General features: G+C 35.2%; 1 protein-coding gene across 1 annotated transcript; it reads left to right on the top strand.

Annotated features, from left to right (window-relative positions):
• Positions 1-812: 812 nt before the first annotated feature.
• LOC148952858 (uncharacterized) lies at positions 813-15,994 on the top strand. The gene is made up of 3 exons (XM_089087800.1): positions 813-855; positions 14,158-14,322; positions 15,249-15,994. Exons 1-3 carry the CDS (start codon positions 813-815, stop codon positions 15,992-15,994), a joined length of 954 nt encoding a protein of 317 aa, XP_088943926.1.
• The last annotated feature ends 5,571 nt before the right edge of the window (positions 15,995-21,565 follow it).

Here is a 21,565-nt window from a genome sequence, read left to right as displayed (position 1 = left end):
TATCATATAGAAGAGATACTTCTCTCCTAAAGTTATAAGATAAGAACAGTGCGATTTTAGAAAAGGTAAGATGTGTTGACCAAATTTTTACTCTTAGGTTAATATTTGAGAAGTGCCTGAGTTATCAAACACCTTTGGTCCTCAGTTTTATAGATTATCAGGAAGCGTTTCATTCTGTTGATGGAAGAGCTTTAGCGAAGATCTCATCTTGTATGGTGTGCAAGAGAAATACACAAAAGTAATTAGTGCTATATACGAAGATAACACTGCTGTGGTCAAGGTAGGAAATGAGGTTAGCAGCTGGTTTTGTGTTCAATCAGGAGTTAAGCAGAGTTGTGTTCTATCCTCCTTCATATGGACCATTTTGATGGACTTTGTCTTAAGAAGCACAGGAAAGAGAATGGGAGAGCACGGAATCAAATGGAAAGGGAAAAAGTCCTGGACTTAGATTATGCTGACGATTTAAGCATCCTAGATGAAAGTGTGAGCAAAATGAATGAACTTTTAGAGGTTTTGCGAGCTCAGGAAGCAAAAATAGGTTCAAAAATTAATATTAATAAAAGTCACTGACGCTTGAAATAAGTGAAGATGAAAAAGTGACGCTGGGTAACGAAAAGATTGATATCCTGGACAGCTTCACTTACCTTGGTAGTATTATTAGTAAAGACGATGGGAGCCGCGAAGATATCACAAATATAATATCCAAGGCTAAAGGTGCTTTTTCACTTTTAAAAAAAGTTTGGAAGAATAGGAATATAATTCTGCAAATAAGCTTAGAATTTTGAAAGCTACAGTGACGATAGTGGCCAGATATGGCACTGAAGAATGGGCGCTCCGAAAAGCGAATGAACATTGGTTAGTTGTTGTCCAGAGAAATTATCTACGGATTGTTCCGAGTACCAGGCTGACTTTCTGTATTTTAAACCCCAGCCTATACAAAAAGTGATTCCGCTTTCTAGGGCTATAATTCGAGAAAGGCTGAGATGACTAGGGGATTTATTGCTGGTGAAGGATGACAGGTTGCCGAAGATTGTTCTTTTGGCCAATCGTCTAAGGCTAAACAGAAAGCAGGTCGTCCGCGGTTGGAGTGGGAGGATGTCATAAAAATATTTAAAGGCAATGGGAACTTCCACAGAGGTTGTAAAGAGGGAAGTATTGAATGGATTGGGACCGAGGAGAAGCTTGTGAAGCTGTGTTTGCCTCTGGCGGCTTGGTGCTGTGGTGAGTTGTTAGTAGTAGTAGGAGTATATGTTCTAGGATCTAAGATTAAAGCGAATTATCTGTGACCCAAAACATATTTAAATTAAATTTATTGGCTTTAATTTCTCAGTTTGGTGAGACAAGTAATCATCAGGTGGGGAAACTGCACCAGCAGTAGAATACCATGTATTTAAAATACAATACTTTTTCTTTCTATAGATGATTCGGGCATAAACTAACCGTCCCATAATTTATTTCAAATACCAATTCCAAGATTATAGATTTTTAATCAGCAAAAAGAGAACCGGCTTTCTATAGTCAGTAAAACAATGAGGCTAGTCGTTTAAATTTCGCTAAGATAATGGTAGCAAAAAAAAATGCAATGCACAACATTTCTAAGGAAGTTTAAAAGGCAAAAAAATCGTGTGAACGCCTGAGTCATCTGAAAAATCTTAAAGAATTCATTGGACGAAAGATTTACATCCTTGGTCCTCTTGGGCCAATGGCAGCCAGTCCGTACAGCGCAGGACGAAAGAACTGCGTTTGGGAGTGGGGTAAATGTGCCTTTTTAATTTGAATCTCTATCCAGATTTGAAGCGATTAGTACCTTATAACTAGAGAGATTCAGACGAATTTATTGTATTTTGGTCACCATTATTGTCATAGAAGTGACCTGTTCCTGTGCGGTGCGACTAAGCATATAAGTTCAATAAATCTATTGTTTTTTTATCTGTGTTTATTTTATTTATATGTTTGCGTCTAGTCCCATAATAGGTAACTAGTTTGTAAGTCTCCAAGGTAAACGCTCTTAAGGGAATCACATCCCCAGATAGCTCAAGAAAGAAGAGGCCATGCTTTTTCATCCCTAAAAGCAACAAAAGTTGTCATCGCCACAGCTTAGACAGAGTTTCTAACCCCTGCTAGCCTATAAGAATTCGTATCTCTTAAGTAAGATCTAATTGCGCCGCGGAAACAAAGCTCTGAGACGTCAGTATTTCTAGTTCAATAATTCTTAATTCCTCGTAACTTTTAATGGATTAAATTAAATGAAATAATTCAAAGATATTCAATATTAGCATTAAAATACAATTCGATTAATATGTATATTAGAGAAATTACGGCGTCCGGTTCAAATGTAAGAAATAAGAAATAGGGAAATAAACCTATGCTATTCATATCTGATTTATTGAGAAAGCCGGGTTTTGTTTTTGATTAATAAGAATATGTTTGATTCAAATACTGATTTTTCTATCACAACCCATAACAAATATTATCGTCAACAAATCTTACATGGTACAAATGGTGCGAGTCGGATATTGGAGGAAAACTGCGAACTAATTAGTCTTTGAAAACTTTGTAATTTGAAATTAAATTGTTGGAGAGATACAGACATATAAGAAAATTAATTAGGCCTATAACCGCTAGGCTACGATAGAAAACCCCTTATATCTCATAGGAGATAATAGCCTACCCCAAAATAGGTTAAGTAAAATTTTAAGTTGATATAAACGCAAAAAAAAAATATGGACGATCTAAATGAATTATTAATAGTGCAAAAGTTAGTCGCAAAAAATATAGAGATTGCAAAATCTATCCCGGAATACAATGGTCAGTCAGATATTGACGAATTTAATATCCAATTGACCCAGTTTGTACAATTAACAAAACAGACGTTGGAGCATTAAAAGACATGCTGATTCTACGATTAAGAGGCCAGGCCTTAACCTTTCTAAAACAGGTCGAACATACCATAGGCAATGACGCCAACTTGCCAATAAATACGGTTGATGACTTGTTAAAAGCATTCAAAGAGAGATTTATAGAAACCAGTTCTATAAATAAATTAAAACACTGAGTAGTAAGCTTTGACGTTTCACAAAATATAAGGGAATATCTCGATAACATACGCATTTCTGTAGAAGCAAAATACGGAAGTGGTTCGGGGCAACTGTATGAAAAAGTCATACTAAATACCTTTTTGCGAGGGCTACCCCCAAAACTATATAGAGCAGTAATATTCAAAATATTCAGAAGTTAGATCATGCCGTCAGAGAGGTAGAGCTATTTATCGAAGATGATAAAATGGTTGCTAATCACAGTAGTGCAAAAAAAGATAGCCTAGGTGACTCAAAGATAAACCTAATCTTCAAGGGCGATCAGGCATCACCCAATTTCTTTTCAAGGGACAATTCCCCTGTAGCACAAAGAAACAAAAAGCCAGAACCCGCTAGGCAAAAAACAGTATGTTTTCAGCCCATTAACCCTACAATAATAAAGAACCATAATTGCAATCTAGAGAGTTCCACTATGTCCCCAATCTCATACCAAGAAAGGCTGTCGGTAATACGGAAAATTACGGTAACCATTTGTTCAGAAGAACAAATTTTAGCACCGGTTGTGCAGTAGGCTATAGCCAGGGGGGATTGCGCCAATCAGTACCTTATAATGCGTACCAACCAAATTTGTATAACACTCTCCCCAACAGGCAAACTTATTACCGATTTGAACACCCTAATACTCGCCAAGGCCAATCTAATGCAAGAATACCATATAGAAATCACGACAATTTGCCAACACGAACTCAAAATTTTGTAAGCCAACGGTATTGGCAGTCAACGCCTGCAAACAGCACTGACACGAGACACCTATGTTACCATAATAATACATGGAGAAGACAGAGAGACTTAAATCATTTAAATATGCCTACGGAACCTAATACGCCAGAATATTTATTAAAAGCATCGACAAATGAAATAAATCCCCAGGGAGACGTTTCGGGCCCCACAGAAACATAAGTTGGACCCAGAGGGTGCAAGGAATATTTAATAGGTCCAAAACAATATTTGTGCCTTCTTGTAGTGATATTATTAACAAGTTACCTATATTTAATGATTATTGTGTAGAAAACGTTTACTTTACGGCCTTAGTTGACAGCGGAACTACTGTAAATATCATAAACTCTTGCGTATTTAATATCTTGCCTCCGCAGATCAAACGAAAGAGGAACCCTAATAATCCCAATTTAACAAGCGTTACAGGCCATAAATTAAATGCAAAAGGGTCAATTTGCCTAAACTAAATAAGAGATAACAAAACAGGAACGTCACATTTCATCATATGTGATAACCTCATATATGAAGCTTCTATAGGGATAAATTTTTTAAAGTATAATGGTCTATTATTAGACGTAGACAATTAGAAATCTATCAAACCAGCGCGAATGAGGGAAAAAATTTTTGCATAAAAAAATAGTAACGGAGGTTACGAAGATAATCTAACAGTAAACAAACTTTCTAGTGGTATAATGTCGAAGTATTTTGAACCTCATGTCTCGCAAAGACATGGCATGGTTGGAAATTTAATCAATTACCCAAAGAGATATTGCAGATATGAAGTGTATTTAAATAATAAAAGCATTGAAGCTGCGAAAACAAAAATAAGAACTATGCGACGGTACAGATCAAAAGAAATTAAGAAAATAGAGGAATTATGGATGAACATAATACAACCTAACCCGACGCCACAAGATGCCGCAATGACGCAGCATAGCGCCGCCACGAATCTAATAAACAATAAAAAGGAAGAAAAATATTACGGATTTGAGATAAGGAAAACAAAAATCCCTCCCAAAACGATACAAAAAAATGAAATATACAAGTTTATCGAACCAGTAATGAGCAAATCAGAGATATGATTTGTGACACCCTCTGAAATACCTAAAAATCTGTTATTCGAAGAAAAGATTATATCTTATGACAAAGGGGGGGGTTTTATTTGGGTAACCAATAACCATGAAAACGATACAATTACAATTAAAAAGGGGACTTGTTTAGTCCAAATCGAGGTTATAACGGAAAATGATTGAAATAGATGGGAAAATTCTAAAAGAAACCTAGTTAACGGTATTAAAACTTCAAATGGTTAATCTCGTTTGACTAAATCTCAATTTTTAAACATACTCAAAATTTAAAATATTGATGGATTGGAACTAAATAAAAATTTTTGATAATTATGTAAATTCATGGTTTTTTTTTCTGATTCTTAGGTTTACTTTGGTCTAATACCTTTTTACTAATATAAATTTTTAATAACTGGTAATTTTGTTGAAAAACAGCAGTCTCGTATGCAATATAAGTACAAAAAGTTTCAGAAAAATAAAATAATTTACTGAGAAAGAAACGAAATTATCTGCCCAATTATAATCCCTTATTGTGAACCAGTGATATTAGAACCAAAAAATAATGTAGATCTTAGAATCGCAGTAGATTGTAGTGACCTCAACAAACAATTCGTTAGCAATAAATTCCCTCTACCAAGAATAAACAAAATTCTTGACTCAATTTCAAGAAAAAACAAAATTTTCACTTCTTTGGACCTTACCCAAGGCTACCACCAATTGAAAATAGCCGAAAAGGATGTCCATAAAACTGCATTTTCAGCATCCGAATATGGATCTTATGAATACTTAAGGGTGCCATTTGGGCTTAAAACAAGTTTAAGCACGTTAGGTAGACCCCTGTTGCACTTGTTAAGAGGATTTAAGATCATAAATCATTTTGTTGCTGATATTATATGCGTGGGGAAAAACACTCAGCAACACTTAACAACAGCAGTTGAGGTGTTCAAGAATTTCAGGTGAGGAAGTTTAAATTCCCAGCCCAATAAATTAACTTTATTGCAATCAAAAATTAAATTTTTAAGAGTAGAAATAACCCAGGAAGAGATATCACTAGACCCAGATAATATAAAATGTGTTGAAAACCTCAAATCTCCCAAAACTCTAACAGAATTGAGGGGAATTTTAGAACTTACTGGCGACTTTAGAAAATTCTTACGCAATTGTGTCCAAATTGCGAAACTCCTCATGGAATTCACCAAAGGAAACTCCCATAATATTACTTGGTCCCAGGAAGCTCAAACTTCCCTAGACCGTCTCAAAAAGGCACTCACTTCTGAACCAATTTTGTCACTCCCTGATTTTGAAAATGGAAGATTTGTGGTTACCACTGATGCTAATTCAATAGGCATAGGCGCTATCTTTTCACAAATAATCCCAGAAGGAGACCCTAACTTTATACAGGGAACACCCAAACAAATAGAAAAAGTTACGTGCTATTCAAGTAAAACTTTATCAAAAGGCGAAGATAGTTATCCCGCCACAAGCCTAGAATTACTATCTATTATCTACCACTTGGACAAATATAGGCATTATTTAATTGGTAGAAAATTTTTACTACGATCAGACCATAAATGCTTGCAGTACCTGCGCACATTTCAAAACCCCACGAGTACTCTGGCTAAATTGATTATGAAAATCTAAGACCTAGACTATGAATTTGAACATTTAAAGGGAAAACAAAACACAGTTTGCGACTTTTAGAGTAGATATCCAGAAAATAGTCCGCCGGAAATTGAAGAAAATGAAGTTAATGCTAATAATGCTAAACGCAAACAGGGATATAAGAAAAACAAAGTAAAAGACTAATAAAAAGAAAAAAACATTAACTATCGACCCTTGTCTTTTGAAAATATAAAAAGAATGCAAAAAAAGGACGAAGTGTGTGTCGCACTAATTGATGATTTTGTAAATGACAAAGCGTTACCTGATAAAGTCAAAACTCTTAGAAAAGACATAGAAAATTTTTACTACGACATTGACGAAAAATACTCTTTAGAATCGTGACTACGGAGACAAGTGGAAACCAAACCTCAATAATACCTGTGTTATAACAAAACCTGGTAGGGCTAGCGTTTGAATATTTTCATTCGGAAACATGTTGACATTTAGGAGTTGTGAAAACGTTCCATAAATTAAAACAATACTTTTACGTACAATCGGCACTGACAAAACTTAAAAAATTTGTAAATACATGCAAGGTATATAACTTGAGAAAAATCCCTCCAGCCTATCGGAAACCTCCAATAGGAAGGGTCCCAGTGGCCAATTACCCCTTCGATATTGTCTCATTGGACCTATACGAAACAAGTGAAGACTTACCTGTTTCTAGCAGAGACTACACTTGTATCTTTTCGGTTATAGATCATTTTTCCGGATTTATTTTTGCAAAAGCTTTAAAAAATCAAGGTGCTTATGCCACAAGTAAGGCATTAGCAAAATTATTTTTACAATTCGGCATTCCTAATAAAATTTTGAGCGACAATGGGAGCAATTTTGTTGCAAAAGTAACAAAAGATTTAATGAGTTTCCTTAATATAGAGAAAATGGTGACAGCGCCGTACCATCCACAAGCTAATGGCAAAATAGAAAACAGGCATAAAATATTCTCAAACTTATTAAGTATTTACACAAAAGAAAATCAGAGTGACTGGGATAAATTATTACCTTATTTAACAAACGTAATCAACACGGCATATTCTGAAACAAACAGACAAAATCCATTTTATTTACTTCTTGGTCGCGATTTTATAATCCCGTATGATGAGATTATTGAGTCTCGGCAGTATTATAACGACTCAGAAGATTATAAACAAGAATTCATAAATAGGATGAGGAAAACTTATAAAATAGTTAGGCAAGAGTTGGAAAAATGTAAAATAAACCAAGAACTAAGAAACCAACCCAAAGTTAAGGGGAATATAGATTTCAAAGTAGAAGACTTCGTTTACCTAAAGAACGAGGTAAAAACAGAAGGAAAAAAAACTTTCAAACGAATAGTCCTGACCATACAGAATAGTCAAAAAGTACGATAATGAATGCACCTTTATAATGGAGAACCCATTTTAAGCAAGAGTGGAAGAACGTAAGAGGTACATATTAGACAAATAAAAAGAACCGAATGTTCCGGGAGATGAGTGCTATCTCCCTTTTCTACTGATTCGTCAGATTCGGACAATGAGCCCCCAAGGTCCAGATTGGCAGAGCTAAAACCTTTCAATTTTAAACAAGATTATTTTGAAAATGTCAGTGATGAACAAAACTTTTTTTAGCGAAGAATTTTTAGCAATGGAAAATGTAGTTGTTTCTAAGAAAAAATCCCTAATACCAGGATTTTTTCCTGAAATAAAAACGCCAAAAAATCCAAAAAGTTATTCATCGGCGGGCGCAAGAGATTTAGATTATACAATATATCCAAAAACCCAGTTTTTCCCCGATAGAATTTCGACCCCATGTCCCCCCAAAAGATTTCCAGACGATATGGTTTCCCCTGCAAAACCGATAGAAAGGCCCCTATCTTTACAGGAAGAATTAAACAGAGCCGCAGAAACCCCCAGTATTGCTGTAAAGAAAACTCCTCCCAAAAATTTAACTAAAACAAACCTGCGAGAAGCTATGGATTTAATAAATTTTCCAATAAAAATAAGTCAAAGTGCATTATCCAAGAATAAGACTCCAAAGGATGACCAGCTCAGTCAATATCATGATATAACTGTATCCAAGTCCAAACCTAAACAGTGGACTTCATGGAGAGAAACTCTAGTTTAAAAAATATCCCATCCCCCCGAGGACATGGCGTTCAAACAATGGAGGAACCCCGCAAAAACTATTGATTCCTCCCAAAGCTCTCAAGAATCTTTCAAATCTCCCGAGTTGAAAACTCAAGGCGAGGACTTAGGGAATAAACCTTCTACTTCCAGGGGAGTAGAAATTTACGAAGGAATGGCAGGTGATACCACAAAAAGTACCACCTCTAAAAGTTCCAATTCGGATTTGTCAGTAACCAGCTCCGAAGAGTCTGACGGCGAATAAGACCAAATAGTAGCTAAAGAAATAGGGAAATCAAGGCCGACCTCTGCAGCCGCACACGGAAAACAAACGAAATTAAAAGGGCAAGAATTTTTGAAAAAACAATACAAAAAGTTTGACCTTATTTCGCTAGACAAACCGAAAAAGAGAAAACCGCAAGAAACAGAGGAGAAAATAACAACACAATCAGGTAGAACGGTTAAAAAACCTGACAGATGGAAATATCCCTAATTAATGTAAAGACAAATTTCAAATATAATAAATTTAACACCATAATCAATTTAACAGCGTGCAAGTAAAGTTAACCAAGGCAATATTAATGAAAAAAAAAATAATACAAGTGATCTCAAAACATTGTTGATCAGAGAGAAATGTGGGAATAGAAAATAACCAAAGGTAGGAAGCTAGTGGTCTACTGAAAACAACAACTGGCGTTGGCCAACGTCTGGTGGGACGCCTGGGGAGGAACCCAAGGCCCATTAATTTCTTTTGCAATTTTTTTTAAACGACCGTAGGAAGGGATATTTATCAGTCCTTCAAGTTTAAGAAATTAGTATTTTTATGCCAATCAGGGCCAGTCAAAACAATACTTAAAGGTTGAATAGAAACTTCTGTGAGCTAGCTAAGTTTTCGTTTTTGGATCTGAATGCTTTGAAAGAGAAACAGTGAGTTTACTTTCTTATAGCTCCGAGAAAAAAAAGCGTTTTAATTTCATTATATTATATCTATGACGTATGCTGTCCTACAGCTGTGTTAAACATTACTTTCAAAGAGAAACAAAGGCATTTACGTCTTTAGCTCCTTGACGAAAAAATTTAATTTCATTAGTTTATATCTATGACGTATACAATAACAGAGAGATCACGGTTCTATAGTTCGGTAACAAAAATTTTCTTTAATCTCATTGGTTTATCTATGACATATATTGTGCTCTAATTTTTGGTGACATATTTTCGTAAGTCAATCAGGTTATATCTTACCTATACTGACTCAGGTCTCCCTCGGATTTTCCATGAAAAATCGACCCATGTCCTAACCAAGATGGATATTATAAAAAAAAACAAGAAATTATCAGTACAGAAGCGTCTAATTAGATGAAATATTTTATTTTAGGCCTATCAGTGTAATTATGTGCCGCAAGTTTGCTTATTCATGTGTTTCTTACTCGAGATATATAATATTTCTTACTCAATTAATGTATGTACAAATAGCCAACTATTGGTAACTATAACCAACCACCATATTGGTACGTTTATATGTAGAACTTCACGGTGGATGTGGAGTTATACCTCAATAATAATATGGAAAATTTAAAAACCATTTGAACAGTTAAGATATATGGATTGGAACTCTGTGTATGTCCAATGGCGACTAAGTAAAACCCACAAGGAATTCCCTTTTAATGTGAAGGTGTTTCTCGCTTAACGGATTCTAATAAGACTTTAATATAATATTTATTTATTTAGTTCTGAAGGATTTGCTCAAACAATAGCCTTCTAAAAAGATATTGATGTCAGTTCTTCATTACGCTTATATTCTTTGCCAAGCATCAACTGGAATCTACGCGGGCAAGCTTGGAATCCTGCATCTAATGACCTTATTTGAAAGGCGAATATGATGCACCAATGTTGACTTGTAATTACGGAAAATCCAAGAGAAGAACACGGGGAAACAAAGAAGAACACCTCCACATCTCCGTTAAATCCGGAACCCCATGAGAACCTCTAGGCCTAGAAATAGGGAAGACAGCAGAAAACTAGTGGGTATAGAGGTCTCCACTAGTCCTTGTTATGTCTCGTTCCCTCATTGTAGTATCGTTTGCGTAAAACCGTGTGGTTATGACGCTGCACATGCGTTTCTTATACAGCACGGACTTGCGTGAACAATGCAGGCATGAAAAATATTGTAAAATTTAGACCTCAAACTTAATAATGTAGGGTAAATTATGTTTATTTAATATCGATATTTCCGTTCTCAAAACAAATTTGAAGACATCTCTATTTTAAATTTTTAAATTTTCATTGTGAGTACTAATATTAGTGTATTTATTTAATTCTGTCTCATAGCTTAGAAATTAATATACCCAATTAATGCGCGAATTATTGTATTTGTATTTACTTCAAAGAGCTTTTGATTCTGCCGGGTTATTTTTATTACAGGAAGTAAATGGCAAATTGGTCATTGAGTATCACAATGAGCTGCCCAGTACAGATACGACACGGTAGCATCTGTTTTCATCATATCTCAACCAACGAAGAGTAATCACCATAACTCCAGGCGATTTCCATCCCAGCTTCGTCTACGAAAACAACAGTTACCTTCGATCGTCGTTTCTTCGACTATGAACCATATTATGTATCAGGTAACACTATATTTGAACCTCAATATCAAGTGCTTTAACGAACTATATAATCGCATAAACGCTGAGAAACCCATCGGTCAATACAAGATATATATACGCAGATATCGCTGTTGATACTCACTGTGGACCCCAGAATAATTTTACAATATAGCGATGATATTTGAAGCTAAACTATATTAAACGATATTTGAAGTTAAATGACGCTTAAAGACATTTGAAGATATTTGAAGACGAAATTAAAGACAATTTGAACTTTAACCCCGAGAACCCCATCGATCAGCACACGATATTTAACGATAGTTAAAGTTAAATGATATTTGAAGACGTTTGAAGTTGAATTTAAAGACAATATATTAAAAGAGTCACCATAGTAGGATGACAACCCATTTCAAAAGGCACAAATGAACAATTTTACACAAGAATACATTCTATATATGCCCGAAAATCCTAAAAATGATATACTGAGAAGAAAAACACCAAAACCTGTAGCGGGAAGAATCATTGCTCAGTTGATTATTAGAACGATATTTAACGGTCATTTCCCAGTTAACTATTAGGGAAAACTTACCGTGTAAAGACAACTAGACTCGAACTGTTCCATGAAGAAACCATAACATATGTGCTTCAAAATTTTTGCCAGGACAAAAGCAGTGAAGGACAGTAATTTACAACAGAAGGGTGTAGTACACTAAGGACACGAAAGGTGATGAATAGATGTGAAACTACATGTGTCACTTCCTAATATCTTTGACAATTCAAACATCCCAATAGTGAAAATGTTTTAAGGTCATCAGTGAATATGATGAACCAAATATTGTATGTTATAAATAATTCATGTATGTACCACAAGTGTAATTAGGTGTAATATTATCATGTTATTCATTCAACGTAGTGTAGATAGTATGTAGTACGTCATATAGACAGCAAAATCAAAAAAAAAACTAATGTAAAAGTAGAATAGTCCCAACCTTGTTGGAAATGTAAAAATAATCAGTGTTAGATATAGAAAAAAAATCTTTAGTATAGTAGCTAACCTAGAACCATAAATAATCCTAGTCCGGTAGATGAATTTTAGATAGGGATGTAGAATAAAATAAGAAAAATAATTGAAAAATTTTTAAGCACTCCTAATGAGCAGTTACTAATGACGGGACGTCATTATTTCATGGGAAGGGTGATGTGCACCAGCAGTAGAATACCATATATTTAAAATACAAGATTTTTTCCTTCTAAAGATGATTCGGGCAGAAATTAAACGTTCCCTAATTGAGTTCAAATACCACTTCCAAGAATATAAATTTTTAATCAGCAAAAAGATAAACTGCGTTATATCGTCAGTAAAACAATGACGCTAGTCGTTTAAATTTTGCTAATATAATTGTAGCAAAAAAAAATGTGATGCACAACATTTCTAAGGAATTTTAAAAGACAAAAAAATAGTTTGAACGACTGAGTCATCAGAAACATCTTAAAAAATTCATTGGACGAAAGATTTACATCCTTGGTCCTCATGGGCCAATGGCAGCCAGTCCGTACAGTACAGGACGAAAGAACTGCGTTTGGGAGTGGGGTAAATGTGCCTTTTTAATTTTAATCTATCCAGATTTGAAGCGATTAGTACCTTATAACTAGAGAGATTCAGACGAATTTTTGTATTTTGGTCACCATTATTGCCATAGAAGTGACCTGTTCCTGTGCGACTAAGCACGTAAGTTCAATAAATCTATTGTCTTTTTATCTGTGTTTATTTCATTTATATGTCTGCGTCTAGTCCAATAATAGGTAACTAGTTCGTAAGTCTCCAAGGTAAACGCTCCCAAAGGAATCTGATCTCCAGATAGCTCAAGAAAGAAGAGGCCACGCTTCTTCATCCCTACAAGTACCAAAAGTTGTCATCGCCCCAGCTTAGAAAGAGTTTCTAACCCCTGCTAGCCTATAAGAATTCGTATCTCTTAAGTAAGATCTAATTGCACCGCGGAAACAAAGCTCTGAGACGTCAGTATTTCTAGTTCAATAATTCTTAATTCCTCGTAACTTTTAATGGATTAAATTAAATGAAATGATTCAATGATATTCAATATTAGCATTAAAATACAATTTGATTAATATGTATATTAGAGAAATTACGGCGTCCGGTTCAAATGTAAGAAATAAGAAATAGGGAAATAAACCTATGCTATTCATATCTGATTTATTGAGAAAGCCGGGTTTTGTTTTTGATTAATAAGAATACGTTTGATTCAAATACTAATTTTTCTATCACAAACCATAACAAATATTATCTTCAATAAATTATTATCGCTACAAAACCTTCTGTCAATATTTTCTCTGTGTAGGTATGATGAGCAAAATGTTTTTACCAAGGCAAGGCTAGTTTTTGGGGTTGAAATGGGAATATCTAATTACAATACACGCAAGAAAGAAATGAAGTTATGTGACTTCGGTATCTAAACTTGTGGAGGATATATTTTGTGTTTTATGTTTGCAGAACTAACACAGATCGATTGGTATTCTTTTACTTTGAAAAATTTTTATATGATTGTCTAGCTGTTAAATGTTATTTTTTTTTTTCAATACGTTATCCTTAACCTATACTTATCCAGATACTCGATCTATGCTATGAATTTGTTTTGCTATCAATATCAGGTCTTAATTTCATCCATGTTAATGAATTTTGTCGAATGTTTCTGGTTTTCTTTTGCTTTATAAAAAGAAGATTTTAAAAAATATTTGTGAAAAAACCTGCATATACATCTGATTTAAGGTATACATATAATGTCGCTATATTTACATTTTTACACGTAACCAAAAAGAAAAAGCTGTCAGGTTTTGTTTCGTATGCTTTACTGTTAAGTTTTTCTATCTCTGTTAAATTTAAATTTCCTTTTAGAAGTGGAAGATGCTTTACCAGGTGACAGCGAGAAGCCCTTTCATTTTCCATACCATCATTTATCACCGAAGCGGGAAGATGTTCCTTTTCATAATTTACCTAGCATTTCAGGACCATGTAAATTTGAATACGACACCCTGGAATCCAAATATTCTAACAATGAAGGTACATCTGAAACATTGTGTTTTTGTTGATTGAAATGTATTGGACAATAAATTATTCGACAAAAATATGCAGTGGGACCTAATATTAAGATGGAACTTTTGTTTTATCTTATTCCAATATGCATATGTTTGCCAAACTGTTTTCGTAGTCTTTCAAGAACATTCTTAAATTTTCACTCGAAAATGGCTTGGTAGGTTTTATTATTTTTCAATATGCTTGATATTAAGCCTTAAAACTACATGACTATAGAATATACAATTCATATTTACAGTGTATATATTTCTTTATAAATTAATATATAATTCTGTTTAATATTTTGATTTCAAGTTTGATTTCAGATTTCAAGAATTTGAAAGAAGCAGAAAATTGGCTTTTTTAATCTGAACTGTCAAGAAGCTAGATTGAACTGCCTTTCTAGCTAGAAAAAAATAGCGAGTCTGATTGGATTTTTTAAAAAATGACGAAAATACTGTTTTCCACAGGTCGTAAAAAATAGTTCAAATAGGGATAAATCCTTTGAATATGCAGTGAAAAACAATGAAAAAAAAATATGATTTGGTTTACCCCTGGGTATACTTTTGATCCTTTGAGGTTTCATTTTACTTATTTTGTTAAATTAGAAAAACTAATCAAAGATAAAATTAGTTGTTAAAACGTATTGAAAGATATACTGTTTTTTTTATCTCTGTAGGCTGTTAGTTGTTAGATATTGAAAGATTAATGTTTTGATTTGAGTTATTTTTTTACTTTAGATATTTGGTTTTATGTTTTTTTTTGAGTTGTTATGAGTTTAGATATTTATTCGTTTTTTTTCTGTGTACACTTTTAAACATATTGAAAGATGTTTTTTTTCCTTATTTTGAGTTCTGATTTATTGTTTCATTGTTTTTTGTTTTTTTTTAATTCTGTAGACTTTTTAATTTTAGGTCACATTTCACCACACGTATCTGGACTACACGTACAGGGAAATACGTCACTAGTTGTTTCAAAGAATCCCTCTTTGAGCGGTTCCTCAAATGGTTGTGCATCTGAATCGGAAGGAAAAGGTATAGAAAATCAGAAAAGAGGTTTGATAAGTTTGATAAGTTGCCTGCAAAGTAAAAAGTCTAAAAAATTGAAAAGATATCAAAAAACTGTTAAAAAGAAAAAGACATATAAATGTGAGGTATGTGACAAGACTTTTTCTCAAGCAGGACATTTGAACACACATCGAAGAATTCATACGGGTGAGAAACAGTATATGTGTGCTGTTTTCGACCAAACTTTTTCTCAAGCAGGACATTTGAACACACATCAAAGAATTCATACGGGTGAGAAACCTTTTAAGTGTGATGTTTGTGACAAGACCTTTTCTCAAGCAGGAAGTTTGAACCAGCACCCAAGAGTATATACGGGTGAGATACCCTTTAAATGTGATGTATGTGGCAAGACCTTTTCACGAGTGGAAGTTTTGAACCAGCACCAAAGATTGCATACAGGTGAGAAACCGTTTAACTGTGATGTTTGTGACCAAAGTTTTTCTCAAGCAGGACAGTTGAAACCACATCAAAGAATTCATACTGGTGAAAAACCGTTTAAATGTGATGAATGTGACAATGCCTTTTCTCGAGTAGAAGGTTTGAACCAGCTCCAAAGAGTATATATGGGAGAAATACCGTTTAAATGTGATTGATGTCACAAGACCTTTTCTCACTCATCAAATTTGAACACCCATCAAAGAATGCATATTTGACCAAACCTTTCCTCAAGCAGGAAATTTGAACAAACACCAAAGATGGCATACGGATGAGTAGCCAATTATATATATGTATGTATGTATGTATGTATGTGATGCATTTGAGAAGAACTCTTTGCATGTTGCTTGAATAATTATGAAAGACTCTAATCATGTAAAAAACCTCTTATATGTGCAGAAAAGCTTCTGATTTTATCAATTTTCACCACCAGTAGATTTTCACAAATTTCGCTGTACAATTTTCATAATAAGTACATAGGGGAGTAAAGGAAGATTGTTGTAACACAAAGTGTGTCCTCATTGGTTTGCGGCTATTATTCTCACAACCAATTAGTAATACATCCAATTAGTTTTTCGTTCAATGTTTTCTTATGTGTTTAGTTTCTTTAGCGATTTCATCATCATCCTGTGATACATATTAGCTTTATTGTAACAAATGTGATGTATGTAAGAAGTGAGAAAAAAGGCAAATCCCTATCTTCTGAAAAAATTTCCTTTTAAATTGATAATCTCAATAGAAAGAGAAGTTTACATTGTCCAAAACTGAATTCATAATAGTTGGGATTTTTAAATGGCCAAAAACTTTACACCAGAAAAAAAGATACAATTAGTTGTCATTTCTTTCATTTAGTTCCACAAAAAGAAAAAACCAGTTATCAATTGACAAAAACAAATGTTTGGCTCATGTGTTTCCTTTTCTTCTTTATATTTTTCTTCTGATCATCTGTTTCTTCTAATACTAACTGAATTACTCCTGATTCGATTAAATGAAAAAAACCTGTAAGATAAATTTTAATTACAGGTGGAACACTGTTTATTGTATTGTGCAGAATTAGGCTGTGTCTTTGGACTAAGAGACCCAATCGTTTAAACCATCCATTTAAACATTTGCCATCCCCAGCCATTCCCAAACCATCCCCAGCCATTTAAACATTTGCCTCTCAATTACCTGGACTATCTGTCTTTGCTTTTCTCTGTCTACAATTAGCCATGTCTTGATGCAACCTGCAAAATACTTGATAACTTCAATTCATGAAGTTTTTGAATTATGTGTCTTTGGGCCAAGAGACCCAATCGCACAAAAAACACCTGGGGGGATGGAGGTTCTGCTGTTACTAATTATGAGTAAGTTTCCAATTTGTGAGAGGGGTGTTAGTCGCTATCCAATTACTTTTAACTATTAAAAAAGGCACTAGCCCTTTCGATTTCCAATTGAATGAGCTCTTTTGAAGTTTCTACGACAGTGCTTTCAATAAAAACTTTATATGCCCCAGGCATGGGCGTAGGGAGGGGGAGCAGGTGGGAGCAGCGCCCCCCCCCCCCAAGACCTTAAAATTTGCTTTAGATATGTCTTAAACAGTTGTGGTTTTGTAAAAAACTTTTGATAAAAATCCATCTCAATATTGAGTGCCCCCCCCCCCTAGCCAACTTGCGGCCTAAGTCCCTGGCCCCAGGGCATAACTTACAGCCCTTGCACTGAGGGCTCTGAGGGGGTTATCATCCTAAAAGACCTAATTTCCAGAACTTTCAACTATTTTGAACAAAAGGGATATATCAAAATTTTAATTGGAAATGTTTGGGAAAATGGTCAGCGTGAGAGTGGCGTTATTCGATATCCAGTCCCTTTGATCTATTAAAAGAAACAGCCAACGTTTCAATTTCCAGTTAAATGAACCCTTTTTAAGTATCTTCAACAGCACTTTCAATAAAAACTATATGCCCCCAGGGCATAACTTACAACCCTTGTCCTGAGGTCTGTGGGGGGAGGGGTTGTCATCCTTAAAGACCTATTTTCCAAATCTTTCTACTACGTTGAACAAAATGGCCATCTAAAAATTTTGATTGGATGTGTTTGAGGAATGGTGGGCGTGAGAGGGGGGTTAGTTACCCTCCAATCACTTTCGACTATTAACAAGGGCACTAGCCCTTTGCATTTCCAATCGAATGAGTTTTTTTGAAGTTTCTACGACAACGCCTTCTATAAAAACCTTATATTCCCCAAGGGCATAAATTAAAACCCTTGCCCTCGGGGTTGTTGGGGAGTGTCCTCCTCAAAAACATATTTTCTGTGAGGAAATCAACTACGTTGAACAAAATGGCTATCTAAAAATTTTGATTGGATGTGTTTGGGGAAATGATGGGCGTGGGGGGGACTAATTGCCCTCCGATCACTTTCGACTATTAAAAAGGGCACTAGCCACTCCAATTTCCAATTGAAAGAGTCCTTTTCGAACTTTCTATGACAACTTCTTTGATACGAAGTTCCCGGGTATGGAGAAAAAAAAACACATTGTGGCCACATCGTTCTTTACTTAGGCAGCGCTAGGGCGCTGCCTATGATTTCTGTTCGTTTTGGGTTTCATTTATTCATTGATGCTGATTTATGGTAGTTTAAAGCTTGGTAGATTATTTGATTTTATTTTTGCTCATTTTTTGTTTAATGAAGTTCTTTACTTTTCTTTAAGAACCTTATTTTGTGGAATTTTTTTTTATTAATTTCTGTTCATTTTATATTGACATAGTCTTTGCAAGTAAAAAGAAAATAATACTTTAAATCTTTTCGTCTTTTTAAGACTTTAAAATTTGGCCTGCTATTTGCATGCTGGAGAAAAAAATTTCGGCAATTTTTAACAAACTACACCCTTTTAAAAATCTAGACACAAATATTAGTGTTTAATTTAGTTTCATACCTTCTCTAGTTGGCCTGAAACGGAAAACTTGATACTATTCGCAAAAAAATCTGTTTACTTTCTTTGATAGCCTGGATACACTTACGCTATTTTGATTTGGTTAAATTTTAAGAGCAAAAGTAGCTCCAAAAGTTTGAACATATTAGCCTGAGTCATTCTTGGGATACTGCTGAGATGCCTTATTGGGAATTAGCATTAATACAGTGCATTTTGATTTAATCTTAAGGCAACATTTAATTTTTAAACATAATGGGCAAATGGGAGGGTGGGTGTAGGAGGGGGATTAGTTGCCCTCAAATCACTTTCGACTGTTAAAAAGCACATCAGCCCTTTCTATTTTCAATCGAATGAGCCTTTTTCAGAGTTCCTACGACAACTCATTCGATACGTAGTGTCCTGGTCTACACAAAAACAAAAAATTAATAATACATTGTACCCACATAGATCTTTACTATAAACACGTCAAGCCTTCCAATCACTTTCGACTATTAAAAAACGGAAGACCTAGAAAGGTACTAGGCCTTTCAATTTCAAATTGAATGAGCCCTTTTTGAGTTTCTACGACAACGCCTTCTATAAACACTTTATATGACCCCAAGGCATATATTACAACCCTTACCCTAATGGCTGTGAGGGGGATTGTCACCCTCAGAGACCTAAATTCCAGAACTTTCAACTACGTTAAACAAAATGGGGAAATGGTGGGCGTGAGAGGGGCGTTAGTTGCTCTGCAATCACTTTCAACTATTAAAAAAAACACTAGCCCTTTCAATTTCCAATCAAATGAGCCCTTTTGAAGTTTCTGCGATAACGCTTTCAATAAAAACCTTGTATGTCCCCAGGGCATAACTTACAACCCTTGCCCTCAGGGCTGTGGGAGGGAGGGGTTCTCATCCTTAAAGACCTAGTTTCCAGGTCTTTCTACTACGTTGAACAAAATGGCTATATAAAAATTTTGATTGGATGTGTTTGGGGAATGGTGGGCGTGAGAGGGGGGTTAGTTACCCTCCAATCACTTCCGACTACTAAAAAGGGCACTAGCCCTCTCAATTTCCAATTGAATGTGCCCCTTTTGAAGTTTTTAGGACAGCGCTATCTCTAAAGACCTTATATGCCCCCTGGGCATAACTTACAACCTTTGCTCTGGAGGGTCTGGGGGGTTCGTCATCCTCAAATACATAATTTCCAGAACTCTCAGCTACGTTGAACAAAATGGCTATCTCTAACCTTTGATTAAATGTGTATGGAGAAATGGTGGGCGTGAGTGGGGGGTTAATTAATCTCCACTCACTTTCGACTATTAAAAACGGCACTAGCCCTTTCAATTTCCAATCAAATGAGCCCTTCTTGAAATTTCTACAACAACTTTCTGTATAAACCTTAAATGCCCCCAGGGCATAACTTACAACCCTTGCACTGGGGGCTCTGTGGGGGTTATAATCCTAAAAGACCTCATTTCCAAAACTTTCATCTACGTTAAACAAAATGACTATCTCAAAATTTTGATTGGCCATTTTTTGGGGAATGGTGGGCGTGAGAGGGGGGTTAGTTGCCCTTCAATCACTTTCGACTATTAAAAAGGGCACTAGCCCTTTCAATTTTCCAATTGAATAAGCCCTTTTTGAAGCTTCTATGACATCGCTTTCTATAAAAACCTTATATGCCCCCAGGGCATAACTTACAACACTTGCCCTGAGGGTTGGGGGGGGGGGTTGTCATCCTTAAAGACCTAATTTCCAAAACTTTCAACTACGTTGAATAAAATGGCTATCTAAAAATGTCGATTGAATGTGTTCGGGGAATAGATGGGCCTTAGAGGGGGGTTAGTCACCCTCAAATCACTTTCGACTATTAAAAAGGGAACTAGCCCTTTGAATTTCCAATCGAATAATTCCTTTTTCAAGTTTCTACGACAAGGATTTCAATAAAAACTTTATATGCCCCCAGGGCATAAATTATAACCCTTGCCCTGAAGACTGTGGGGGGATTGTCCTGCTCAAAGGTATAATTTCCAGAATTTTTAACTGCGTGGAACAAAATGGCTATCTCAAAGTTTTGATTTGGATGTGTTTGGGGAATTGGTGGGCGTGGAAGGGGTGTTAGTTGCCTTCCAATCACTTTCGACTATTAAAAAGGGCCCTAGCCATTTAAATTTCCAATCAATGAGCCCTTTTTGAAGTTTCTATGACAACGCTTTCTATAAAAACCTTATATGCCCCCAGGGCATAACCTACAATCCTTTCTCTGAGGGCTGTGGGGGGGGGCCATCCTCAAAGACAATTTCCAGAACTTTCAACTACGTTGAAGAAAATTGATCTCTCAAAATTTTGATTGGATGTGCTTGGAGAAATTGTGGGCATGAGAGGGGGGTTAGTTGCCCTCCAATTACTTTCAACTATTAAAAAGGGCACTAGCCCTTTGAATTTCCAATCGAATGAGCCTTTTTTAAAGTTTTGCTTCGCTTTTTTAAAGTTTCGCTAAAGACAACGCTTTCTATAAAACCTTAAATGCCCCCAGGGCAGAACTTACAACCCTTGCCCTGAGGGCTGTGGGGGAGTATCCTCCTCAAAAACAGAATTTCTATGTGGAAATCAACTACGCTGAACAAAATAGCTATCTAAAAAATTTGATTAGATTTGTTTCGGGAATTGATGGGCGTGGAAGGGTTGTTAGTTGCCTTCCAATCACTTTTGACTGTTAAAAAGGGCACAAGCCCCTCTAATTTCCAATTGAATGACTCCTTTTCGAAGTTTCTACGACAACTTCTTCGATACGAAGTGCCCTTGTCTAAAGGGAAAAAATAATACTTTAAACTGCG

Source organism: Artemia sp. Qi Xiang Cuo, chromosome 4 (genome assembly GCF_049724085.1).
Source record: "Artemia sp. Qi Xiang Cuo chromosome 4, ASM4972408v1, whole genome shotgun sequence".
Classification (NCBI taxonomy): domain Eukaryota; kingdom Metazoa; phylum Arthropoda; class Branchiopoda; order Anostraca; family Artemiidae; genus Artemia; species Artemia sp. Qi Xiang Cuo.
This window is presented reverse-complemented; position numbering and strand designations above follow the sequence as displayed.